The sequence below is a fragment of the Phasianus colchicus genome, chromosome 4, assembly GCF_987193195.1.
Source record: "Phasianus colchicus chromosome 4, bPhaCol1.hap1.1, whole genome shotgun sequence".
NCBI lineage: Eukaryota > Metazoa > Chordata > Aves > Galliformes > Phasianidae > Phasianus > Phasianus colchicus.
This window is the reverse complement of record NC_143439.1, coordinates 25,249,711-25,277,604: the sequence shown is the minus strand read 5'-3', so window position 1 is coordinate 25,277,604 and position 27,894 is coordinate 25,249,711. Positions and strand designations below refer to the sequence as shown.

The following is a 27,894-nucleotide window of genomic DNA, read 5'->3' as shown; positions in this document are numbered from 1 at the left end:
AATAGTAGAAAATGGGGAGGAGAAACAAAATAGATATACTGTCACTGGGAGGTAAGGGCAGACTGCGCAGAGGGTAATGGGTGCGATGTGGTCTGAGTCAGAGTACTTGAGGGCCTTGAAAACACAAGTGAAAAGTTCAAACTTGGTACACCGTGCAAAAGAAAACAGACCCCGAAAGAAAAGCTAGTCTTAATACGCACACATGCATACATAACATATGTATGTTTATGGAGCTTAAGCTTAAGAATGATGAATTTTTCCCATCCGCCCAACACTGTATCGTATTGTGCTTTCTGTTGGGTAATGTTCATGAACCTCCAGTAAAATACCAATGAGCAAGAAACTTGATTTCAGCTATTAGATTGCTAAGGTTTCTCTTGTTTGTAATGTACATTGATATATGTTACTTGGTGTTGATAGATTTGTTTTTAATCAGATACAACTTGTGTTATAGCAGGATCTGGTTTCCCAGCTGTACAAGAAGTTAAATAATTTTTGAAGCACAACCTGCAGGTCTGACCATGTCTAGAAAGCTGTTATCCCGATACGTTCCCAGCGTTTAGTCACTGCGTTTTCCTTCGAGTCTCCTTGCTGACAGGGGAGAGCACCGATGGGCCGACCCGCGGGGTGAGAAGAGGCTCTGTGTTTGTTTTCTCCGAGAGAGTTTGTTTTCCCCAGCTGCTCACGCAGCTCGGGCCAAGCAAAGCACGCACGGCCCGGAGCCCTCAGCAGTCCACCGCGAAGCTCGAACTGTGCCGCGTCTCCCCCCACGCTCCCGAAGCGGCTGCCGGGACCCTCACCCGATAACCTCAGGGGGAGCCGCTCTTCTCGCCGGCCCTCGAACCCGGGGTTCACGCAGGCACCCGGAGAAGGCGTGAGAGGGGCACGACCCGCTCCACCCCCGTTCCTCGCCCCCGCCGCGGGCAGCTCTCGGCGCTGGGTCGGACGCGAGGGGCGCGAGGGGGAATGAGTCGCGGCTGCACCGGCTGGAGGAGGAGGAGGAAGAGGGAAGGAGGGAGGGCAGGAGGGAGGGAGCGACGGAGGGAGGAAACTTGGGGCAGGTGACACCGCGCTCTGTTCCTCCGGCTAGGCGGGAGACGGCTCCTCTGCGCCTCGCAGGCGGGCAGCGCCATGCACGTCAATGGCAAGGTGGCTCTGGTCACCGGCGGGGCTCAGGGCATCGGCCGAGCATTCGTCCAGGCGCTGCTGGGCAAGGGAGCCAAGGTAAGGAAGCCCCGCGCCGCCGCTTCCGTCTCTCCGGGCGCCGGCAGCCCCCATCTCGGCGCGGTCCCGCTCAGCCTCTCCCTCCCTCCCTCCGTTCCCGGGCAGGTAGCGCTCCTGGACCGCAACCCCGAGGCCGGGCAGCAGAGCAAGGCGGCCCTGGACGAACAGTTCGAAGCGCAGAGGACGGTGTTCATCCAGTGCGACGTTACGGACACGGAGCAACTGAAAGGTAAGGAGGAAACTGCCGGCGCGGCTCCGGCTCGACATGCAGCGACCTGACGGAGCCCGGGCTGCCGCTCCGATGTGTGCAATTCGGGGTTCTGGAGGGCAGCCTGCTCTCAGCCCGACCGTGACTCAAAAAGGACTTGTTTCTGAACCTGCGGATGCGAAATATTATTACCAGCGCACGTGCATTTCACTGTGTTACTTGGCACATCGTAAAGAAAAGCCAAAGAAATTATTTCCATTGAGTGCCGTGTGATATTTTTCCATGGAAGCCTCTGCAGAAGATACTTGTTATTTTATGAGTAATATATATGAGCTTTAAAGCACGGACATGCTTTTTATGAGGCTTCGGTACAGAATCCAAGCTGCATTCTCTCATCACGGGAGCAATAAATCCTGCTCCAGGTTGCAGTGATCTTTCCATATGGCATGCTTATGTCCAACATATGCTGCTGGAGCTGAAAGAAGGGTTGACAAAAGATGAGGCAGCATTTCAGCCTGGTTTTTGATACAGATTGATAGAATTCTGCATGTGTCTTGCATATGCAGGTCATGGGAAAGAGCTTCTCTCCTGTATGATTGCCATTATTCATTGTCAGGATTTATGATCAGTTTTTTTTATTTAACAAATAAATCCTGCACCCTAGTAAGTTCTTAAAATAGCTTGTAGTGTTGATGTACGCTACACAATATTTCATAACTACCACATCACTTCATTGAAGTTCCATTCTTAAGAGAAACATGGTAATGAGTCAGTCAGATACAGAATTCGACATCGCTTTTGTCTGTGTCCTTTCCAGATTCATTTGTGTCATGTTGGATGCGTACCCTTTACTTCTGCTTTTATACACTGCACTGCTCTCGCTGTTGTCTCAACAGTAGAGGTGAACACAATCATTCCTCTTTTACAAACACTGCAGATAGTCCAGAGCTCAGCAATATTGTTCCTAGCTCTGAAGTAGTGTGATTATGCCTGATTTAAATGTTTTCCATTGGAGATGCTGGACAATAAATGTGGGAGATACACTAACCAGCAAACATTATTTTTATCAGCTAAGCTGATAAGTGATTTTTTCTCCAAGTGAGAGGAGTAACCCAGGAGCAAGAATAAGCCTCTTATGGTTAGGAATAGCATGTGCTGCAGCACAGCTTTTACTTGCTTTCTCTTACCCTGATTCCATAGTTCCTCTACTTTTTCACACCAGGCTATTGCACGGCCTGCAGGCTGAGCACTCAGAACTGGAAAGAGCAGGGTGGCACAGAGAAGGAAATTCTGCAACCAAGTTAGAGGAAAAGAGCAATCAGAAATGGAATGGAGGGATGGCAAGGATCAAGGGCAAGGAGTTGCTATGCTTCTCTGATACAGTATTATTATCTTTGCGGGTTAGGTGACAGAAATTTGCAATTGTGACTTAAAATCCTTTAGGGTTTCTGTGGTTTTTTTGTTTGTTTTTGTTTGTTTGTTTTGTTACTGCTTTATTTTTCTGCTTTCTTCACTTGCAATTGCAAACTTCTGCATAATAAGCCTAATTTCATTAGAGTTTTAAGTACTTAGTGGATGTGTCATGTCGCATATCTTCTTTTTACATTCAGTGTCACATTTTTAATAATCTTATTTCAACTTGAACTCTTACAAAATGAAACAAATCACAAGACTAGAACAAGTGTCTGTAGGTACATAATGCTCATGTGCAGGGAATCCATTACTTTGTCCATATCCAAATCTTTCCTTGCTTTTTCCTGTGGTGGCTCTCTTGCATATATTCTCACCTTCAGTTGAAAAAAATGACCATACATTTATTTTTGCTTACCATGAAAATTTAGGAAGCACAGTTATGATTGGTGTTTAGACTTACTTTCCACTGTTTTTCTTACCTGTTAAAATTGATCCTCCCTTTCATTTTAATTATTAGCATTTTGTATGATCATCAGTTTTTCTTTTTTATGATTTAATAAGCTCTAAGCAACTATTCTGCAGTGTAAACACAGTAACTTTACATCCAAAAAGGGAAGAACAGGTTAATTTACAGTGATGTTTGAGTGGTAACATGATCAAGAAAGCAGAAAAGAGAGATTTTAAAAATATAAAAAACCATAGTACATATTAAGAACATTGAAAAATCTGTACAGTAAGAGCAACTGGATGGATAAAACCTTTCCCAGCAGCTGCCAAGCTCTTGTTCTGATGTCAAGATGATGATTGTGACAAACTTGCAGCAGCATTCAGATCCATCAAGAAAACACTGTCAGAGTACCAACCATATGGTAAAATCAAAACAAAATAAAACAAACATTGTAAACTCTTGCAACTGTTGGAAAACAAAACAAAACAAAAACATAGAAATGTTTATTTCAAAGCTGCAACTGTACCCTTGATTGACACTAGTAGCCAAAGATGAAAGACCAGAGAATTCAGAGTGTCATGGTATCAGCTTTTAGGAAAGTAATTTCATGAAGGCCTGTCAAGCATAATTTCAACATACCTGAAATAATCAAGATTTTCAGTCAGTCATTAACTGATTCTTTTTAAAACAATATTTGGGAGAGTGGTATTTTGCATAATAATAAATGATAAGTTATGTGTATCCATTTTTGGAGGGAAGAACAACCTGTGAAGAAACTGTATAACTTCAGATAGGTCTGCAGCCATGGAAAAACTTAGTTTGGAACAAACATTTGGAGGTTATCTCATCCAACTATGGTGTCAAAGCAGGGCCAGCCTAGATGAGTTTGCTCATCACTATGACATCATTGCCTTACACATCTTTCACCTTAGTTCAACACAGTGCCACTGTGGAAGTTTCCCTGTTCTTTATTTTCAGCTTCTTTGAAAGACAGCTCATTATTTTCATCAACAGAACAAAGAAGATGTGAATTTGACATACATGTTATTAATGTTACCCGATACATAAAAATCTAATAATAATTTTTTTAAAAAATTAAAATTAATCAAGAACTCTTTGTATTTGAAATATCTGTATTAGCTACATCACTGAATAAGAAGTGCATTCTTTACATTAGTTAAATTCAGGCAGTCACTAAAACCATTCTGAACAAATAAGGCCTTTATATTACACTTAAAATATATGGGGACAGTTCTGGAATTTATTACATCAAAGTCATACAGGATCAAGCTATACATGTTTATATAATTAGGTGCTAAATATCCAACCTAATGCAAAATGTATGAGTGCTAAGAACTCATGTTATCGGGCATTGTATAACTGAATGAAAAGTGCTAAGAAATTTCACCTTTGGATTTTACTATAGGTGCTTTCAAAAAAGTAATCGAGCATTTTGGAAGGCTGGATATTGTGGTTAATAATGCTGGAGTGAACAATGAGAAGGACTGGGAAAGCACTATACAAATTAACTTGGTAAGCATTATCTCTTCTCACATACTCATGCTTCAGCTATTGACACTGAAATGCACTTAACTCTCCATGGCTTGTACAGATTATGCCATGTGACAGAACATGGATTATTAGACTGGTAAGGACAGCTGTCCAAAATATTACCACCTAATTGCATATGTATTGACAACTGAATGTATGTGCAGTGGCTTCTTTACGTCATCTATCTAAGATGTATGGCGCTGCGTAGAGTTACAGCAGACAACGTTCTCCTTCTTACAAAGCCCAGTGAAATCCCACGTAGGTGTAATAATATGGCACCTAAGGCAATAGAGCTCCACCTACATGAGACTGGTCTGTTTATATGAATACTTTAGAACATTTTAGTTACCTGATAGATTCAGCTGACCTGTATTAGGGAATAAGTCTAATATATACTACAGGATAACTTTGATACTACAGGAAAACTTTGATACTACAGGAAAACTTTTTCATCCAAGCTCCGTGTTTTCTTTGTCAAGCAAGAATACAACCTGAGTTTAATATAGGCCATTTCAGCATTGTGACTAACTGAAGCACATCAATTAAGAGCACTTGCTAAAACCAAGTACATTCAACAAGAGTAAAATTTATTTTCAGACTGTAACTAGTTCTTTGATATTATTTGGCTAACTCTACAAAGAAGTCTCATTCCTTTCACCAAGCGAAATCTATATCTCCATTGAAATTGTTGTTTTGTTTTTTAATTTAGGCTACAGTTAGGAGATCTAAGCTCTGTAGGAAAGAACAACTTTCTAGGTTAACAATGTTGTGGTCAGCTTGTGTTCTACCATCTATAATGTTCTGACTGGATGTTGTCATTCTTATGAATGCTTACAAAGTGTTGTAGCCTTGATCTTCTCAGAAAGTAGCAAAAAAAATTTTTGGTAGAGTGCAATGTGGAACTTGAATCCAAATAGTCATTTGGAATTTGTCAGCTGGACAGGAGAGCTCAGGATAAGAAAATGAAAAACGTGTTTTTTACAAAATTCTGTGGACAAAGGTATCTGAGTCAGTGAATTTGAATGCCTCTCTGAAAAGAAACAACAACAAAATATACCTGGGCATGTAATGCAAGCTGTACCTGAGATAAGATCTAGAAAATTAATTGAGAAATACATATTTTAAAAAATGTTTTGATTTAATAATACTTCACCTTTTGTATCTATCCAAGGTTATTATTTATTCTTGGAATCACACATTTAGGTTTCCACGATAAGAGAAATACATTTGTTCATTTTCCATTCTCATTCCTTTATATCTTCCTTAGGACTTAACTACACATGATTCTCCATCTTTCATTTCTGAAATATTCTGACAAATAAAAAATTGGAATATTTCATACTGTGAACTGACAGGAGTGTGACATCATCAGTTCCATGCATGTCTTAGATTAATATAGGCTATAATTTACTGTAGGCAGCCATCCACTTGTCAAATGTGCATGCATAGGTAGATAGTCATGACCAAAAACAATGAAGTCTGTGTGAGAAACTCATTTGTCAGTGATTCACCTATAAATTTAGCTCAAAAAATGAAGGCACTTCGGGTCCGCAAATCTAGAATATAATTTAGTGCCTAAGTAAATACCTTAACTTACAGACTGATGTCCAAACTATTTTATAATTGCAGAGTAGGAGGAAGGTTTACCTCATATATATCTTAAACATGATTATATAGGTTAATTCTCCATAAAGTTCTCCTTCGTAGTTAAAATTGAATAAATGCATCAACTCATGCAGGTGACTAAAATGAGCACATTTAAAATGACTAAGCTGAGTAAAAGCACAAACATGTGCATTAAATTAAGGACAGTTTAAGAATTACATATCCTCATTTATCTTTTAATTGGAATATTCATTAACTGTCTAACCTTGAGCCAACTACCTAGCTGATTTCCATAGGTCATTTCTAACTAGTTACAATAATTTCTGTAAACCAAGATATTCGTGCTTCATGCTTATTAACTGTGAAAAACAGAACAGTAAAACCTACTTTATATAATATAGTATGTTGGTCAGTTCCATAAAACATGTTTTGCTTCTGGTAGAGAAAGGGAAAAAAAAAACATGTATGAAAAATGCAATTTAAAAACATCTTTATTTCCCCAGCATAGGATATTTAATTATCTTTTGTGTTATCCCTAAGAATAGGAATAACTTCTATAGCAACATATTTTGATATACATAATGCAACAATTAAAATTTTTTAAAAAAGGGGGGAGGGGAGTTGGGGGAGAAAAATCTCTACATGCCAACTTTGGTCTTTGTGACGTTATTTATATATTTATACAACAAATATTCCCTGCCCCAGTTTAAAGTACGAAGTACAAAAGTAGAGCAGTACAGAGGAAGATAAATCAGAACAAACACATATGGGGTGTGTTCTTTATGGCTAAAACAGTTCACAGAACCGGTTGGTCTTCAGGAATATTTTTAAAGAGGTGCAAGGAAGTTCCCTGATAGCACTGCTTGAGAAAACATGAGGAACAGAAATGAAGAAGCAAATTTAAAGAATGGGTCATACTATAGTAGGAAAAGGAGAGAATAAAAAACAGCCCTTTCTTATATCCATTACAGTTTCCTGTGAAGGAAAAAAGGCAGCTTTATGGTGAGGAAAAAAAAGTAACAACCACTAGAATGATTTCTCTTGTGGTGCTGTTCACAATCCTGTTGTATTTTGTGCTAAGTATCATCCATCTTTTTTTTTTTTTTTAGTATTTCTTTTAACACTTCTAATTAAGCATTCCAGCAGTACCATCCATCCCTCACAACAGAGCTTCAGGTCTGAAAGCACTGACTTGATAAAAATCAGCTTGAGCCATTTTTTAAGCTACTGATATCTATAGAAATGTATGGTCTTGTTAATACAGCATAAGAAAAGAACCTAGCAATCATAGAGGAAATTCATTTTAACTGGGTATTACCTATGTAGTTTCAATAGTCTATCACAAACAAAAACCACATACAGAAAGTCATGAGGATGTGTGACATGCACATTGTTATGAAGAGTCCTACCTACAGCTATCTAGAATGACAAGAATAGTGTTTCTTGCAACCTGCTTCACAGAATGTATGCCTAAGGAATCAAAAAATTTTATAACCTTTTTTTTTTTCCTCTTAAAGTCCTCAAAACAAATAATAATAAAAAAAAGATTACATTTTGATAAGCTTCAGATGTGCACTGGTGTCCTTATTTCTTGTCTTGTAGGCTTTCTGGAACTGATAGTGGCTGGGATAGTGGGGACATGGTTTAGTGGGAAATACTGGTGGCAGGTGGATGGTTAGATTGGATGATCATGGAGTTCTTTTTCCAACCTTTGATAATTCTGTGATTCTATGATTCTAAGCTCCAAAGATTATATACGTTTACTGATACATAAATTTGATCCAGAAAGGTCATTTATGAGCCTCCCAAAATTACTAAATTATTCTCCTTGAAAAGCAAAAACTACTAATTAACATGTAAGGGAATACGTTTTTAGTTGTTATGTATTTCTAAAGTTAACTTGTTTATCTTGTTTCACAGGGAAATAATTATAAAGTGTTTATATTTTGATTTGTTTTTATTAATGCTTTATGTTTTTAAACAATGTTTTTAAACATAATGTTACTGCACTGTAGTAAAAATTTCTGAGAATAGTTTCAGGGAACTCATTTTTTAAAGATATTTGAAACATATCTTTATTTTCTGAAACTTAAAAAGAAACAAAATGAATTTTTAGGCAGAAGTAGAAAAAAAATGGGAAAGTTGGCGTTCTTTGTCATTTGGAATTCAGAAGAAATAGATTTTGAGATTAATTTATGCTCTTATTTAATCTCATCTGCATTTTAATCGTTAAAACAGAAGAAAAGTATGCATAGATATATCTAGAAAATGTGTCAGCAAAAATATGAAATACCTTAAGAGAGTTATCAGAAATATGTGAGTAAAATATTCTCAAGGCAAACCAAATTTTTATTTCCTCATATACTGTGGAAGTGTGGGTAGAGAGGCAGACACTGCCTGTGAAGAAATTTATTCTCATCTAGAAGGGCTTTGAAGACAGTCACAGAAAGAGATGTAGGGAAATGGTGAAATGCTAGCTAATTCTGAGAATAGATATTCCTAAAGATTTGGGTAGCTGATTGTCATTTGCTCTGATAAAGTAGTGAGATCTGTCTTGCTCTCTTTGCTTACTCCGTTTGTATTGCTCGTTCCCTGGGTCATAAGGAGGTAGTTAAGATGGGTATAAAAATTTCCTGTGCAAATGATGAAGTACATTAGGAGAAGCATGAATGTGTGGATCAGTTACATATAGCTTATGGTATAACAAAATTTCTAGCAACTAGCAAATCATGCAAAATCAATTAATTCCCTTGTCAGTAAGGAGCTATCCTTGAAAAGGCCAATTAGTGTGTCAACAACAACTTTAAAGCTGACTAGGCAAGCTTCATCTTATTTACTTCTGAGACGAAGATGTAATGACCACTGCAGGGCTGTTCCCTTGTGTAAGCTAGATAAGAGATCTCTTGGGCGTATCTCTTCAGGTCCATACACCTTGCTTTCCTTTCCCATTTTATCAGAAGAAATTACACAGGTTGAACTTCCACCTCAAAATAACGTGACCAGGAATATAGCTAGATTCAGCAGCTGGGCGTTACTGCCAGGGCCCACAGTACAGACAGGAAAGCAATTTCTTAACACTGCTTATGTAACTGTTCAGTGTGGAGCTTTCTAAAAGAGCAAACAAAAAAAAACAACCAACAAACAAACAAACAGAAAAAAACAACAGAGCTGTCTGTAGAAGAGTAAACTGCGCAGTTAACTAGTGTATCAAGATTGTATTCTAAGAAATACACCTACTCTGTTGTTCAATGGCTTAGCTGCCTGTTCCTTAAGCATGTGATGTCAGAAAGAGACTACGGCTTACAGAGAGATGTGGCCACCAAAAGGTGAGAAGTAGTGATTATCTTGAGATCAGTGGTATAGGATCAGCCCTCCAAATGCATAAAGAAACCTGTAAGCATAATAAATTTTGATGTCTATATTAGGAAGCATATAGATAGACCTTAATTGCACAGTAGGCCAATGAACTTCACAGCTTACCATTTTAATGTGTGTTTACAGTAGCCAGTGTTCAAACACAATGAAAGACCAATTTATTTGAACCAAACACAACCTGAGTCCAGTTACTCAAAATATAATAATATTCCTTTATTCCTGAGGAATTTAGGGGGCAAAAAAGTACAGAAAACTACATTTAAAAACAAAAACAAACAAACAAACAAAAAACCTTAAACATCATGTTCTACTCTCACACTGTACCAAGGCTACCGTTCTCTGGCAAACGAACAAATCCTATCATCCATGCTTCCTACCTCTCCTTCTTTGAGCTTTCTGGCTCTCTAGAGTTTGAGATGGAAATTCAAACTCAAGAGCCTACAATTTTATTTCATAGAGCAAGCAAAGTAGTAGGAGTGCCAAGGGACTTGAATGCTTACAAAAATGTTCTTGCTTCCTTGGTAATTGACATTAAATGAATCCCACTTCCCTGACATACAAGAAATAGCTAACATTTGTCATGGGAATCAATACCAACAATTGGTTTGCGATTTTTAAAGTTTGCCCTGTGCTGCTTACAAATAGTTCTTGAGGTAGTTAGAAATTGTTTACTCATAGACAGCCATCAGCTGACAACATCACAGTACAAAAATCAAATGATCTTTGGTGAAATGATCTTCAGTCAAATTCCAGTTCTGCACTAACCTGTCTTACAAAACCATGATTCAGTGCCTCTTCCATTCATTATAAGTTTAATATCCCTAGCCCATAGGCATATGCTACATTCGTTCAGTAGCCTACATCAAATGTTTTGTTTTCTCAAAGGAAGTCATATTGATTTAATCATCTTGTTAACATTAGAGAAGTCATCTTCAGAACTGAAGGAATGTAGAGATAATTTCTCAGCATAAAATATTGCCATAGCTAAGGACAAAACAGACGTATCAGATAAGGTGGCAAGGAAAGCCCTGTTAAATAGGCATAAGAAACTAATTTATTAGGAAAACCTTCCTTGAAACATGAGGAAAAAAAAGACAGTCTATACTAAATTACTTCCTAAACAGTTGCCATTTGTAAAGGATGATTACTTAAGATGTTTTGAAAGTAACCACTACCAAAAAAAAAAAAAAAAAAAAAAAAAAACTATTATTATTTATAGATTAATCTAAATGTTAAAATGAAATACAGAATATGAAAACTGTCTTAAAAGTGTTGTTGGAATACAAGATCACTGTACAACACTACATAGTCAGATTCCTAAAGACAGAAGAAATGGAATTAGAGCTCTGCTGAAAACTAGAAGTCTTACTGGAATCGGAGTTTCAAAGTACTATTTAAGAACAACCATTAAAACCATACAGACATGTATGGGACATGCAGACTTGTAATGTGCCTTAGATTTTGTAAGTTTTGTTTCAGATTTTGGCACTGATAGTGAAATTGCCAAACAATTTGTTATATAAGTTACTGATTACTGATAAGATGCTTCCAATTGTGATTACAAACATTTTGAGTAATAGCACAATTATTTTTCAAAGTATACATCAGAATGTCTGGTCACATCTAATTCAAGTCTGAATTTTTCAGAAGCTAACACTAGGAGATATTAAGATTTAACTGGGAAGAATCCTGAACTTTCTACTGGCAGGTACAATATAGAACTTCCTCCCTTGGGAGCATGCTCAGGCCTGCAGTGCACCTTGTCTTCATTATTTTCTAAAGTAAATAATTGTATTTTGATAAGAATACAAACAGCAGTATCGATGAGGTCAGTTTTTTCAACAACTAGGAAGATAACCATTCTGATTACTTTCAGGTTTTAATGATAGTTTTCAGCAGCCAGCAACAAACATGAAAAGTCATGGCAATCAGGAGAAGTCCCTGGTGACCGAAAAAAAGGCAACACCACACTCATTTCTAAGAAGGGTAAAAAGGATGATTCTGGAAACTACCATCCCATCAGTCTTACCTCTGTGCTGGGAAAGATTACGGAGCAGATCCTCCTAGAAGCTATGCAAATCCTGTTTGACCAACCTAGTGGCCTTTTATGATGGTGTCACTGCATCAATGAACAAGAGAAGAGCCACTGATGTCATCTATCTGGACTTCAGTAAGACCTTTGACATGGTACCCCACAACATCATTCTCTCTCAATTGGAAAGATATGGATTTGATGGGTGGACCGTTCAACAGATGAAGAACTGGATGCAGGATTGAGTCGAGAGAGTGGTGGTCAGTGGTTCAATGATTGGATAGGGATCAGTGATCCAGTGGTATCCCACAGGGATCAGTGCTGAGATTGATACTCTTTAATATCTTCATCAATGACATTGACAGTGAGGTCAACTGCATCCTCAGCAAGTTTGCTGATGACACCAGTCTGTGGGGTGCAGTCAATACACTAGAGGGATGGGATGCCATCCAGAGGGACCTAGACAGGCTTGAGCAGTGGACCTACAGTTGAACCTCATGAAGATTAACAAATCCAAGTGCAAGATCTTGCACCTGTGTCAAGGCAACCTTCACTACCAATAAAATCAGGGGGATGAAAGGATTGAGTGCAGTCCTGCCAAAAATAGATCTGTGTGTACTGCTGGATGGTAAACTGGACATGAACCAGCAATGTGTCCTCACAGTCCAGAAAGAAAGTCGTATCCTGGGATGCATTAAAAGAAGCATAATCACAGGTCGAGGGAGGTGATCTTGCTCCTCTGTTCTGCATTGTAAGACTTCACCTGGAGTGCTGCATCCAGATGTGGAGTCCTCAGTACATAAGAGATATGGACCGGATGGAGTGTATCCAGAGGAAGGCCACAAAAATTATCCAAGAGATGGAACATCTTTCCTACAAGAACAGACTGAGAAACCTGGGACTATTCAGCCTGGAGAAGAGGAGGCTTTGAGCTGACCTGAGAGCAGCCTTTCAGTATCTAAAAAGGGCAGAAAAGAAAAGAAAGGGGCACACTGTTTAGCATGGTCTGTGTGATAGTACAAGGGGAAACGGCTTCCAGCTTAAAGAGGGTAGATTTGGGTTGGACATAGGAAAAAAATCTTCCACAGTGAGTTGCTGAAGCACTGGAACAGATTGCCTAGCAAGGTGGCTGATCCCTGATGAGGTTGAATCAGGCCTTGGGCAACCTAATTGAGCTGTGGATGTTCCTGTTCATTGCAGGGGAGTTGGACTAGATGACCTTTAAAGATCCCTTCCAACTCTAAGGATTCTATGATTCTAGTTACACAACCAAAAACATCTTCAATTTATTTTAGTTTTTTGAAAGGCAGATGGGAAACATTTTTCATGATATTCCAAGACCAGGAATGTATCATTCTTTGACTTTTTATTGTGCATGACACACCGAAGTGATAGTTTATAAGCTTTCTCGTGGAATGCAAACACCCAGGAAACTAGTGTCACATTCCATAAAAGAGGAAGCCTCAGACTGCAATTTGCACTTTTCCAAAGATGAATTTCACATCAACTCCCTATACACCTTTTTCTTTGAAAAACATCTTTCCCATCTTAGTTCTCTGCTCCCAGATAGGAGAGCCAGCCTTGGTTTGTTCATCCATCTGAATCCATGGGCTTGGCTGGACTGTGACACTTAGATTCTAAGAATAAATGGCAAGCTCAAAAAACAGTTCAGCTACTGCTGTTCTATCTTTGAAAACTATTGAGATTACTTTCTTTTGTGGGGGAGGGGAATGTTGGCAAGTGATTGGAAGATCTATCACAGAACACCTTCATCCCGAGTGCCATCTGATGAGTGTGCAGACAGCTAGGTTCTTCTCACCCTATTTTTTTTCAGTTTATTTCCAGAATAATTATTTGTATTACAAGCCCAAACACCAGAAATAGCGATGATCATGCACATTTATAGAGAAGTTCCATGCAAGGATAACAGCAGGTATACTAGGGTAATATCCAAATGAATGGCTGCATTAATTCAGAGTACAACCTCTCACAATACCCATAAAAGAGGGCTTCCTCCAGCTCACCAAGAGATGCTGCTAATGGAGTACAGAGAAAAAAAAGATCAGTAATATGATCTTGATAGAAAAATCAAGCCACTCACTATTCCCATTTACTTGTGGTTTAGCCAAGGACTCATCTTGCTCTTTTATTTCTTTGAATGAGAAGGCTGGAAGAATAGAAAAATCCTCAAGGAGCCACAAGCTACTTCCTTCTCCAACTGATTTATTTCCTCTCATCATCCTAAGTGGAATTCTCCTTTTCTGTTCAACAGGCTGAGGCACTGCTCCAGGGCATGATAGGGCCTGCACCTGCTTTCCAGAGACACCATTAACTCTTGCTTTTCTAAATTGTCTTGTATATAGCTTATCATATATATAGAGAGAGAAACACCAATAATAATAAATCTAATTTTTCTGTTAAGCTGTTAATGATCCCGTTTTCAGAATAAATTTACCTTACAGCAATGCTACCAGGCATAAATAATCTTATTTTTCTATACATTCTTTGAAATTTAAGTGTGACAATCAACATTAAACACTGCAAGACCACATTTATAGTATCTGCTGTTTTTCAGAGCATCAGATCTAATTTAGCAAGACACTGAAAACAGACCATTGAAAAGCTTCTGTTAAAGTATTCAGAAAATAGCTTTTTCTTATATTAATCAAAATGCTACTAGTGATATGCTAAAAATATATTGATATTGAAAATATAAAATACTGCATCTATATGAATGAAGAAATGAAGAAAAAAGAGCTGATTCAATATTGATATTACAAAGCAAACTTTGTAATGAGACTTTGAGTTTTTATATCTCTATCACTGTGCAGTTCAGACTTGTGTTACTTGGATACAGAAAAAAATAAAAAAGCAAGACATTCAAATCTTCCAAATATGTTTCCTGTTAAAATAAGCAAGCATGTTTCTTGAAGACAGGAAACAAATTGAATTAGAAGTCTTATTAAAAATGAAATGTAATAAATACATGTATTAAATTTATCCATTTTTTTGTTTGGAAATTTAGACAATGGTAGAAAAACACTTCATGTTCCTTTTGTAAAAGGGTTTTTGTTTTGTTTTGTTTGTTTGTTTTTCCCGGTACAATTAACCACTAACCAAAAGGTTTTAGTAATATACTTTGGGACTTTTCTACCTCAGTGGTACAGAGTTCTTTAAACCTTCCTTGGCACATATGCAGACAAATCTATAGGGCCACTTTATCTGTTGAGCATCTTAGTCTTGGTCAAATAAATGGCACAGACAATTATATAAATGGAGTTCTTGATTAAAAACAGAAACAATATCTCTGGAAATATGAAAGTGATTCAGTTCAGTTGCTCTTTTTTAGCTGAAACTGTAAGCCAAATACAAACTGATTATGCAGAGATCTATCTAATGAAGTTGGTAAATAAGTATGAAGCTCATCACAAATGGAGTACTATTGCAACATTTCACTGAAGTTATTATCTTTCACTTAGAGCATCACCGCAGCTTTAGTACTCCTCAAAACTCTGGTAAAGCAACTCACCCTCTTGGGAAAACTCATTTGCTTTAAATATCTTAAGTCTGGTGGGATGAATCCCAGCAGTAGGGTTCAAAACCAGGTCTTAAGTATCAAGATATTAAGTCTCAGCAAAACTTTTCCTTAAAGTTCTTTCTTTCAAAATAAAATAAATTTATATACTGCAGTTAAAATTATGCTAATACCTTCCTTCACTTCTTGTAGAATATTTTGTTGTTGTTTTTTTCCTGTAGCTGTATTTGTCTGTTTGAACTAACCTTGTTTTGACAGGGAAGGTAAATATGCGCTAATTTCAGCCAGAAAATACAAATTTTAGGACCAGAAATCGACTACATAACTTCATTCTAAGAAGTGCAAGTTTCTCATGTCGTGAGTCAAATGAGCCACAAATGTAACATCTTCAGATTCAGCCTGTACATTTTCTAAAATGAATAATAATGCATCTGAGTAAAAATGCTGGGATTACGATCTGTTCATCCACTTCTTATATCCTCAGAAAAAGCATGTATTTGGTCTATCAGTTATTTACGTATTATAAATTTTCTTTCCTTCACAGCACTTATTTCAGGCTGTATGTTTCAAATTATATCTTTATGAGAAAAATAATCAAGCTACTATTATTTTATCCGCAGTAGTTTTGCTTTGGAAATTATTGAGCTGAATAACTGTGGAATAACTTCTGTGTTTATAATCTTCAAAGAATAAATAAGATCACAAGTCAAGTAAAGCAAAATTACAGTTAAATATTAAAATTAAAGCAAGATTAATTTTCTAGGAGTAAAAAAAGAACATTTTGAATGTAATTGTACTTCTTCCCCTTTATGTCAGACATCTGTGATTAGAGGAACCTACCTTGGTCTAGAATATATGAGAAAAGGAAATGGAGGTGATGGAGGAGTAATCATTAATATCTCATCATTGGCAGGTGAGAATATTTTCTATATAAACACTTTCTATTCAGTGGATCAATGGATCATACCGTTTGCTCTGACTTTTCTCTTTCTTACTATGGTTCTTCCCTGTTCATTCTCATTTTGAGCTAGCTTTCATCACAGTAACAGAAATGGTAGGGCAAAACCTAACTTGCCTCAATTTATTATACATTCTCAACACTATTTAGTAACATTCCTAAGTTAAATAATACATACTCAAAGGCAGGAACCATAATCTAATTTATAGACCTAAGAGAGTGGTAACCCTAGGTCCTGACTGTGGATGGGCATGACTGTTCTGAATACATTAAATTAACATGTAAAATGGGTTTTTGCAAGGAGAAATCCAGTCCACACTATTGACAAAAATCACACGGAGGATCTGATTTCACTCATGCACATGCTTCATATGGGTGAGGGGTTCTTTAGCAGATGGTAAGTTCATCTCCATTAGCTGAAACTGACCTCATATCAGGACAAAATTAACCTGAAGAGAACTGCTATTGCAGTAAAAGATTTCACCAACACAAGTAAAAGATTACACATTTCTAGAGAAGTGTTGATGCACACAGAGTGCTTAAGAAAGGGCAAGCCTGGCAAGAAGTTTGATTCTGTTCTAACTATTCTGAACTGATTAAAAAGATTTTGCTTTTATGATCTAACAGTTTGGGTTTCCTCAGTTTGTATCATTATAATTATTATAATTTTCATTTATTTAATTTACATTATGCTCTAACTATTGCGACCATCTATCAGAAACAGCCTCCTTTGCTCTGTTTGCTTTTACAAGTCTTCTACATAGCAACTTCTTCCTAGATCGTAAGGAAAGCCACATTATAAAAGCTGACACACACTAACTTTTAATAGTTCATTTTTTACTGCTCGTGCTTTGTGACTCTAATTCTCCTTTACAGTCTGAAGGTCTAAGTCCCTAAGCTCACTCCATATACAAAAGGCAAGCTGCCATTGGCTTGTTTAACATTCCCTGCGAGTGTTTTCTTTTCTCAAAGCTAACTTCTGTTAATGATTAAACTTTGGAGTGGTTTTAATTCTATCCCCCCCCAAGCCAACTCCTCTATAAGATTATATCAGCTGTGCTCTGCAGACAGACAGCAAGTATTCCCATGTCTTGTTGAGCAGCAAAGAGAGTTACGCAGTTCTTGTGTAACATTCAATAATGTTTGCTTCATGCATTAATTAGTTCTTAACCATGGGAATTCTGCCAATGATTGAACTAGAGACTGAATCAAACCTTACTATTTTATGCTTCCAAAGAACACCCACAGACATACTTAAATGCATCCTATGAAATGGATGCCATAAGTGTTTGGCTGGGTGTAAGCCATAGTGTTCACCATTTCTTTCCAATATTGGATCTTCCTTTCTTTAGAGCATCCCTGCAAGACAGGCCTAAATGTAGAGAGAAGGAAATACATAAGCTTGCATAGAAAACACTCAGCCCCTAACTCAATTTTTCTCAAAGCCATGAAACAATTTTACAGGATCTATGCATTCAGATCAAGAGGAAATAGTTTCACTAAAACTCTGAGACTGTGAGAAAAAATACACTTTTCTGCCAGTGTACTCCCATAAAAGAGAATGCCAGTTGGGACAGGATTTTGAATACATTGTAGTATACTTAATTTCAAATTTTAAAAGTAAATTTTTCTAAAACCCATTCTGTAGGAAACTACTTATGTTAATTTTTTTTTTTTAGAGAGAGTATACAGAAACAACGTGAATAGCACAAAACACTAAATTTAACTCCTGAAATTAATTACATGACTACATTTCACATCTTACATTTTTGTGACTAATACATACATGCTTTTGGTAAATAAAGAATTTGTCTGTGCAAGCACTTGCTTTGAGAGCTTTCATTCTTTTATGAAGTTGTTCTGTAAAAATTGAATTTCTATTTGCCTGGATTCTACCAGATTTAAAACAAACAAACAAAAGCAAAGTACTTATAGAGACAAAGTAAAATATTTAGCTTAAAACATGCCAATTTAGATTGCTTAGTGAGAATTTGTTTGATGTGTAGTCTATCTGGCATGTACAACTGCTGTATAATAATATCAACAGTTTGATTTAACTTCAAGCACTCAGGCTCCACACGCAGCCAGTTTCCCCTCTTACAGAAAGCTTCAGCCAAAGGAAACGTGTAAAGCATTTCTTCACAGCAGAGTCTTCCTTAGGATATGAGATATATGTATATATATATATATATATATATATATATATATATATATATATCACAAGAACAGAACTATATGGTTAACTTCATATGAGTAAAGACAAGACTGTATCACAGTAATGGAGAAGAGTAAAGGTGCAAACAGTTGTACAGTTGGATAGCCAGTTCAGCATCATAGAAGAGCTTCTATTCCCTCTCTTATTTAAATTAAGAGTTGCTGAGCAGAATCTATCAAGACAAGATTAGAAAATTTAGAAACTACTCCCTGGAGACTTTGGTTCATTGTTATGAAGTTACCTAAAAATAATGCAGTTTACAATTTGCTTTGGTTTTGGCACAGATCACAGCTGACACAATGAACATAATCTTTTATTCCTCTATACTCTTAAGAATAGAATATTATATAAACCCCTTAAAATCAATTCCCTTATCACTCCATAGGGCCATCATGCCTCTAGCTCATTTTTCTGCTTACATAACTGCTTCTTTTCAAGAGGCTTTGACCTTCAGAGAGTGTTGTGAGCGTATCCCACACTGCAGACTTTTGCCCCAGGGTGACAAAGGACATTTCTGTGATGCGGTTTGAAAAGACACTTAATTTAAATAAATATGGCTACATCCTGTGTTGTTACTTATTTGTAAGTATTCTATATGTTACAATGGGCTGTAGTTATAATTCATAAAGCAAATCTAATAGAGAGGGGAAACAAATTACTTTCGCAATATTTTCCAGTGTAGAAAATATGCATCCAGAGATGCACTCTTATGGCTTGCATTAAGATAAGTTCCATCAGTTACCCAAAACTTACACTTAATCTTCACCTCTTTCATTTAAAAAATGAAATAAAATTACAAATTTAGAATGGAACAAGATATTGAGGTTATTTTAAAAAGTGAAAAAAATTTGAATAATTATTGGAAGTAAGCTGCATAATCATAGCGTAGAAGCACTGCTTTCTAATGAGCTCAAAGCCTCTGTAAGATGAACAGCCATGTTAGAAAGCAGGCTTTGTTTTCTTATTCTCTACAATATGCTCATACAAACACGAAGGACACTTCTCAAAGAATTAGTGAAACAAAGATGTTATCAAGTAGAAACAAAATCTGTCTCAAGCTGCCTAACAGTGTGCATCCATGAAGAAAATAGAGGGTAGAAAGGTCATCAGAAAGCTCATAAATCTTACTCCAGGAAGGAGACTCATTCAAATCTCAAAGGACATGTTCAGTGGAAAAGCATACCTGGAAAAAAAAAAACCACCTAATTCTGTATTCATTAAAGCTCTTCAGACTGTAGAACAATTGTTTCAGCAAAGCTTACTGATACAATTAAAGCTTATTGATACAATTCTCCACATCCCATAAGAATTTATCAAGATGCAGACCATGAAACTTAATTAAAACTATTGACCATGATAAACAAGGAGCCGTACTGAGAAGCCTGATATCTGAAATGAGTCCTGACACCTTACCAAGGAGAGGACTACCATATAACCAAAGGCACAAGCTGCCTGTCATCCTACTGAGAACTGAGAATCCAGCACAGGATTATTGCTGGTCTACTCAAAATATTTATGGTAATCAAAAGAGCACCTTCAGTCATCATGAAATCATTTCAAGTTCACCAACTAGTTCTTGATTGAGATCCTGTGAGGAGGAAGGAAGTTTCTTGTCCCCTTTCATTGTAACAGTTCTGTGCCATGACAAAACCCAGAGAGAGGAAACTCCAGGTATAGTTGCCTCCCCTTGCCCCAGCACGCACTGCTTCTATCATCATCCATTTGAACATTCTCCCCACACAAATTTTTTTGCAGATAATGTTCCCCGGCCTGTTTCAGTGATGCTGTTTCACTTTGCATAAGATAATTAAATATCTACAGAAGCAGCAAATAGAATCCAGATGTTCTAACAAATGAATGCCCTAACAAATACGCTATGAAAAGATACTCATGAACTGGCTAAATATTCAGGCAGAACAGAATCAATGTCACAGAGCTGTTCCCAAAATATTTTCCAGCAAAGCCCTAGGACACACCGTGAACAGATAGAGCTTCAGAGCTCCGTGGGGCTGGGGAAATTAGACACTGTGGTACTGGGTGCAGAAGTCAAGAACAAAAGCAAGACAGGGGTGCTGTTGTGAAGGATGTGAGGACTAGCTTTTCACTGTTACTTGTTACTGATTTGGCTGAAAGTGAGTTGATTTCTTTATGGTTCTCCATGTTAGCAAAAAATAATTTCAGTTATTCAGAATAGCTTTAATGTTTTGATTTAACCAAAAAGATGTGTTACTTGTTCGGCTCTTCCTGCCAAGTTATTCCTGCTCTCTTATGACATTTAAGTAAGTCTTTGAACCTTCTTTCACTTCATTATAGTGAACTGTACCCTTCCTTTGTTTACTTCTGGACTTTCCTTTCCTTTTCAAGTAAAGTAACTTGTCTTACTATACTTACTTGTCTTAAAAAAAAAAATAAAAAATCTTTGAATTCTTCCTTTGCATTTCCAAGTACATTTTGTCTTTATCATGTCCATTACCTGTGGCCTCATTAGGATTGTTTTCATCTTTAAAACAAATAAAACCTCTAAAAGGCTGAAATAATAATAATATTGTAATATTTCTAATGAGACAGTATTCCAGTGTTTCCAATTATCGCCAGAATGCTGATGATGGATGACAATCAGAAGTCATCAGAAAGGAATATTGTAATCACAATCCACAGGAAACACCGTGGAAGACATTTTTCAAAAATAGATTCTCAATCAAAAGTATAATGAATCAGTGCAAGCTAAGGACACAACTAGTTACAAGGTTAAGTTGCTCATTTCCCATACTGAACAGTGCTGCTTTCACTGGCTAAGCAAAGTGGCATTTAAACTAAGACAAAACCTTGAATCTTGTCATGGTTACATTTAAAGTTTTCGTAGTAAGTCCTCTGGACAAAGTGGATTCTACAGCAAAGAGCCCAAACAAGTCTCTTAAATATATATTTTTTCTGGCAAATCCATACTTAAGAGCTGAGTATTGTATCTATCATCCACTGAGATGAGAAACACTCTTTAATTTTACCATTTAAAGATATGAAAGGAATTATTTCATTGAATTTAAATATCAAGGCATCAAAATCAAACTTTACAATACTGTATTAAGGAACACAAACAAATATCATCCTTTAATTATAGAAGAGGCAGTGTTTTGCTTGCTTTTCACAGGAACTTCACATTCAAGTGGAACCAGAGCATCCTTGTGGTCCAGTTCAGCTGTTACTGCACAGTAGATATTATTGGCTTAATGTTTAAAAAAAAAAACATATAATATGCACAATCTCTCTCTTCTTTATCAGTTTTTTTGCCATCAAACTCAGCATTACTAGAATTAACTTCTTAATTTTTCTATCAAGGTCTCCACTCTTCTTATTTTACTGTAAATAATGATTTTATGCTCTTCCTCTCCCACCACAAATGTTCACTATTACAGCAGTCACTTTTCAGTTTGCTTTTCCTTTTCCTTACAGAACACATCAATGTTATTGCCAAGTATTGTTCACTCTTTTTTCTGTCCCCTGCTAAATATCATGCTGGATTTTCATTTCTGAATGGGGGCCACTGTAGGAGGTACCATACAGTGAAACTCATTTCAGACAATCTAACTTAGTGTAGAAAATGCTTTGAGAATATTTCCTATCCACATCTCTGCTTTCGTTTCTTTCTGCTCAATAAGGATTTCATCTTATTTCTTCCTCAGTTTTTAATCACTCATCTCCATACGCTCTGGTACAGTTCATTCGTTTCTTAGTGCTTTTTCCATTTGCTTATTGCAGACTGGTTTCCCTATTCATCTTTTCTTAAAAAACATCACTTATGAAATACTATTGGAGCAGCACTGTAGGTAAAATAAATCTTATAGTACCTCTGATTACACATTAAGTCTGAGTTATTCTGTTATACTTGCTTCTTTGAGCAAAACCCACTATGCAATGTAATTTACTCTTTGTTGTAATTCAAACCACATTATCAAATAAACAACAACATCATTTCATGGACAGTTGAGCAGCACATTCGTTCCTATCTCTCACTAGGATTTAGGGGAAAAGTTTTCTCAGTTTTTGTTGTTGTTGTTGTTGTTTTGTTTGTTTTTACTATCTGAGAGAAATAATGTAAGCAAGGGATTTAAATCCGACATTTTATTTATTTATTTAGTGAAGTATTTCTAGCATAATAGTAATTCAGTTACAGTAGCCAAAATTGACTTTGCTATTTCTCTCATATTGACCCACATTCCTTCCTTAAAATCACTGCAAATTAATGCAGGTGTCCAGTTTGTGTAACAGCAGTTAAGGATTCACTAATGAAAGTATCTGAATGACTTTACATATATCGAGATTCTTAAAAAAGGCTGTAAAATTCTTTTTCTTGAGAGTTTCCTTTCCATGTTCTTTCTTAGGTCTTGTCCTCTATTTTTGTCTTACTTCAGAGACAGTACTTTTATCTTAAAATTATACTTTTTTTTTTTCCATTATTCCACCCTTGACTACCTGTGCTTTCATCTATTTCATCTATTTTTCCCCACTTAACTTAGATTAAAAAACAGAATTTGCAGATTTTTAATAAATTATTTTGTTGCATTTCTATGAATTTGATGAAAGTTGATCACTTTTTTTTTACATTATTAATTACATTTGTGTTTAAGGTCATCATAAGTAGGGGTACCCAACATCCTTATTCAGATAACTTTTTATTTTAAAGGACTCATGCCTGCTGCATTCCAACCTGTGTACTGTGCTACAAAGCATGGTGTAATTGGATTTACACGCTCAATAGCAGTAAGTATATGTTTTTGAAAACAGTATCAGCATCTCCTAGGGAACACGCTGTTTCTCATGCTTCCTCCTCTTTTGTCACACAACGAGAACAAACTGTCTTAAAGCAAATGAAGAATCCAAAGTGCTAGAGGGTCCTTCCTTTCACAAAGGGTATCTGAAGATGGAATAAGTAAATTGTTTATGATCAATCTGAGTTTTAGAAAGGTTTACTGAGCAAAGGAGAAAGAAACTGTAAAATATTTTAAGGACAGATGGAAGAGCCCAAAAGTCATAAAGTCATAACTCCATTCCAATCATTTAACATTTTGCTTTTCTTATTTTTAAATCAAACTGAGAAGAACATTGTAATTATAAATAGGTTCTAAAGTGTGGAAAAAGTGACTAGAACATAAATATGTTGATCGTTATTTATTCTTGCCAACTCTTAACACACTAAAATGTAAAAACACATTCAGGATGGGACATGTTAGATGTTACATGAGCACATAGTAAATCTTACTCTGACTACAGAATTTTCCAGTTAAGTTGAACAAGCTGCATGAGAGAATAACTTGGAAAGAGTGAAATACAATTACACTTTCATGGGTTAAGTTAAAGGAGATAGCCCACTTATAAAAGGCTTTCACCCTAATTTCCAGAATAAAGAGCCTGAAATAATCATTTGCATGGTTGTCTAGAGTGTACTGCCCTACCCTCTACAGAAATCACTCCTTTTTAATATTAAGCTAAACAGATGAGTATGGTTAAGTGTTACATATCACATAGCCACAACACAATCCTGAAACCTGGTTTTCCAGGTTCACTTTCTTATGAGAGAGTAATTAAACATCATCATGTAAGTTCAAAAATAAAGGGATTTGCAGACAATTAGAGTAAATGCCATCTCTCTGCTGAATATGAGAAAATGGAGGAGAAAAAGAAAAATCAGCACAGAATCATTGTACTTACCAGGGAATGCAGTACAGCCTAGCAACGTGGAAGCATGATACAAACTATATAGGACTTTTTCTTTTCCAGTCCAAAAATGCAGGCTACCTTATCATGAAAATGAGATAGGATTTACATAATGTCAGGCAGAGTTTCTGTTAATGTTAAGTTACTTAGCTACACAATACTCTTTAAAAAAAAAAATGTTGATGTTGAATTCCTAACTCCATGTTGAATTCCTAGCTCTCTCTCTTTTCTAGTTAGCTGCTAACATGGAAAACTATGGTGTGAGACTCAACACAATTTGTCCAGGATTTGTCAACACACCAATTCTTCAATCAATAGATAAAGAAGAGAATATGGGACAATATTATTCATATAAGGATGAGATCAAAAATATGATGCAGTTCTACGGTGTGATGGAGTAAGTCAAATCAGATACACTGCTTTTTGACCTTTGTAAATAAAGAACAAGTTTGCATTTTCAATTAATTCTCAGCAGGCAAAATTAAAATAATAAAAGGGAAACGCTGCCTCAAATACAATTCTATTAATTGTATCCTATAAATAAATAAGCAATGGCAAATACTTAAGTCTATTTCAGGAGCATCGTCTATGTGGTGATACTTCCCCTTTATGCATTGCCAGTTCCAGCAAAGTGCAAACCAAATTCCTGACTTAAAGGTGGTGTATTAGCTTTGAATAGTCCACTCCATAAATTTGCTAAATGAAAATCTTTATGAGATAGAGAGAGTATAATTTGTATTTGGTTTCCACAAAATTTGGACACGAGACAAATAGAAATCAGACGAAGTACTGGACTAAATTCATAAATGTACAGCAGCAACTATGTGGATCAGATTAAAGTTACCTAGTCCATTAGGAAATTGCAAAAAAAGGCCAAAAGCCTTTCTAAAAATGAGAACAAGAAAAACCTGAAATGACATCTTAATACTTCCTCAGTTTCTTAACAATTAGCTGCTCATCTCCTTCCACACAAAAGAAACCTGTGCTGTTCTGCCCAACATTCATATTTAAAATATCTATTTCATCTGTTGAATATATCCAACTGATGTGACAAAGTTCTCCATGCACTAGTTTGTATCAGTCCTGCTACAAATAAAACTAAATAAAAAAGCAGCAAAGTGCTGCAGAGAATCATGTAGGGGCTACTTCTGTCCATTGCCCCAACAGAGAAAACCAATAGGAAGCCCAGAAGTAAGTGGATAACAACAGGAATTTAACAGTACCTGCAGCAAAGACTAATGATTTGCAAAGTTGCAACTTTATGTTCCAGCTCCTGATTAAGGAGATTGAATTTCTCTCCTAAAACAATAATATCACCTTTGCTTTTCTGAAAACAAATACGTTCAAATATCAGGTTAAGTTTCAGGGTATGTAGACTTACTTTGTGTTTTTATAATTACCCTTTTCACAGTTTAATTATTATTATCACAGTCTATTTCATCATTATTATTGAATAATAGCCTCTTTTTTTTTTTAGCCCATCAATAATTGCTGAAGGACTGATAACAATAATTGAAGACGATACTCTGAATGGAGAAGTTATGAAGATTACAGCATCCCAAGGGATTCATTTTCAAGAATACAGCCAAACACCTTATACATCAAAGAGATAAATCAAATTGTTTTACTCTAATTATCTTTTGATTTTTAAAATATAAAAAATGTTAGATAAACTTTTGGAAAAAAGGTTAATGGTGTATCTAAATCAGTGACAGTATTCCAACATTCACACCCCAATTGCAGAGATGGAGAAGAAAATCCAATATGGGAAAAATGTTATCAAACTTATTTTGATTTCATATATACTAGTATATTTTATTCAATAGAATATATGCACTGCTCTGAAGATTTCTGATTGTATAATAACAAGGGCCAGTTTTTTCCTTCTTGTAGTTCTGTGCAATTATCCAGTCTGTATACTCCATACATATTCTGGTGCACCTGACTTTGTACATTTACTTCTGTGAAAAGAATTGTATTATTTTTTACATCTTGAATTCTTCAAACCAAGATTTCAGTTCAGGATAAACCTTTAAAAATTAAGAACTTACTTTTTCTTATATGTACACAGAAAAATAGAATAAGAGGCAAAATTCTTGTTCCTCATTTAAACATACAACTGAATATGTAGCATATCATACACAGAAGAACAGATTTTTTTTCCTCTGGAATTATACCTATTTATAAACTACTTCTAAAATATTTGTTTTCTTTTTTATATATAAATATATGTATATATATATGAATTTTCAGTCTTTGTACATACAAGGATGACTACTTTGGCATTGATTGAAATGTCTATTTACTCATTAAATCTCACTTTCTGAATCTTTAAATCTAATTTCCTGCCTTGACTGATTAAAACCTGAATTAAATTCTGAGCAACCTGCTTGTTTCATATTTGTACATATCCATTTCGGTATCATAACACTTATTTTAGATGGAACGTATCATACAAAGGCAACAGAACTGAACTGATGGGTTTCCTACTTCCTGTGCTCCCCTAGAATTTCTGAATCCAGTTCAATCCTCAAATATAAACATGAAATCAACCTTGGTATGCCATGGGCTTCATACCTGAGTAAAATGCATTTTAGTACAGTAATTTATTTAGATTCATAGCATAAGATGATGTAATAATCCCTATGAAAGCTGGAAAAAGTTAATAGTTACCTTCCTAGGGAATACTGACTTTAATTTCACTGATTTAAGCATTGCTTTTTTTTTCCTTCAGTATTATAACTAAAGAATGGAAACACTAATATTTATCTTCTGTGGAAGCAAGTAATAAGACTGCGGGGAGAAGAAAAGAAGCAGATACACATACCTTGAATTACTCACCATTCTTCCCTTGCATCTATTTCTGGCTATGATAATACAGATTTTTTAAAGCCTATTTTGAACAAAAACATGATGCTTGCCATGCCATCAGCATCCCTTAAGGCATCTGTAGATCCCTCTGGACTAGCATCTACTATCTAACTTGATTATATTTATTTCTACATTTATTTCATTAATATCAGAACACAATATAAAAGATCTGAATATTTCCTACAAAGTAGCACTAAAGACGTGATGTAAGAAGCTAGTAGCTTTGTTAGTCAGGTCTTAACACTGATAATTGCCTACCTCTGTTTCTCTCCTTGTAAAACCATAATGCAGTCCAGCTTACAAAAAAAAGAAATGTAAAACAATAATGATAGCATATGTAAAACCATGCACCTAGTAAAAATTACACTAAATTAGACAGTAACTCAGCAGTTGCTATTAATAACTTACTTCAAATACTGCTGAGAATATTGTATGATATCAGCACACTACTTCTGGCATACTTTTGCTTGGCTGCTTTTGTTAATTTTTACTCCTTGCTGCTCCAAAAGAAATACCTGTTAAACTTGAAGGATCGAGTTTTCTAGGAGATCAATGAAAAACATAACATTGAAGGGTGTAAGTAATAAAAGGTCAAAATTTTGATGCATGCTCCCAGGGGAAAGAAATACAGAGAGGAAAGAAATTTAAAGTTAATTAGAGAAATCACTTCATTGTGTTGCAAAATAGGCTTCTTGTACAAAATTCTAAATTTGTGAACAGATAGGATTCTAAGAATGGATTCAGTTT

General features: G+C 36.1%; 1 protein-coding gene across 1 annotated transcript; it reads left to right on the top strand.

Moving 5' to 3' along the window:
* The first annotated feature begins 702 nt into the window (after positions 1 to 702).
* Positions 703 to 26,476, top strand: HPGD (15-hydroxyprostaglandin dehydrogenase). Its single transcript, XM_031607439.2, has 7 exons — positions 703 to 1,224; positions 1,330 to 1,453; positions 4,720 to 4,826; positions 16,208 to 16,304; positions 23,246 to 23,322; positions 24,510 to 24,673; positions 25,754 to 26,476. Exons 1-7 carry the CDS (start codon positions 1,132 to 1,134, stop codon positions 25,887 to 25,889), a joined length of 798 nt encoding a protein of 265 aa, XP_031463299.1. The 5' UTR covers positions 703 to 1,131; the 3' UTR covers positions 25,890 to 26,476.
* The last annotated feature ends 1,418 nt before the right edge of the window (positions 26,477 to 27,894 follow it).

What these genes read in the sequence shown, in the direction of transcription:
- HPGD (XM_031607439.2), top strand. Translation starts at nt 1,132, where the DNA reads ATGCACGTCAATGGCAAGGTGGCTCTGGTCACCGGCGGGGCTCAGGGC. An exon ending in TGCTGGGCAAGGGAGCCAAG is followed by an intron (nt 1,225 to 1,329) that starts GTAAGGAAGCCC and finishes GTTCCCGGGCAG; the next exon opens with GTAGCGCTCCTGGACCGCAA. An exon ending in GCACTATACAAATTAACTTG is followed by an intron (nt 4,827 to 16,207) that starts GTAAGCATTATC and finishes CCTTTATGTCAG; the next exon opens with ACATCTGTGATTAGAGGAAC.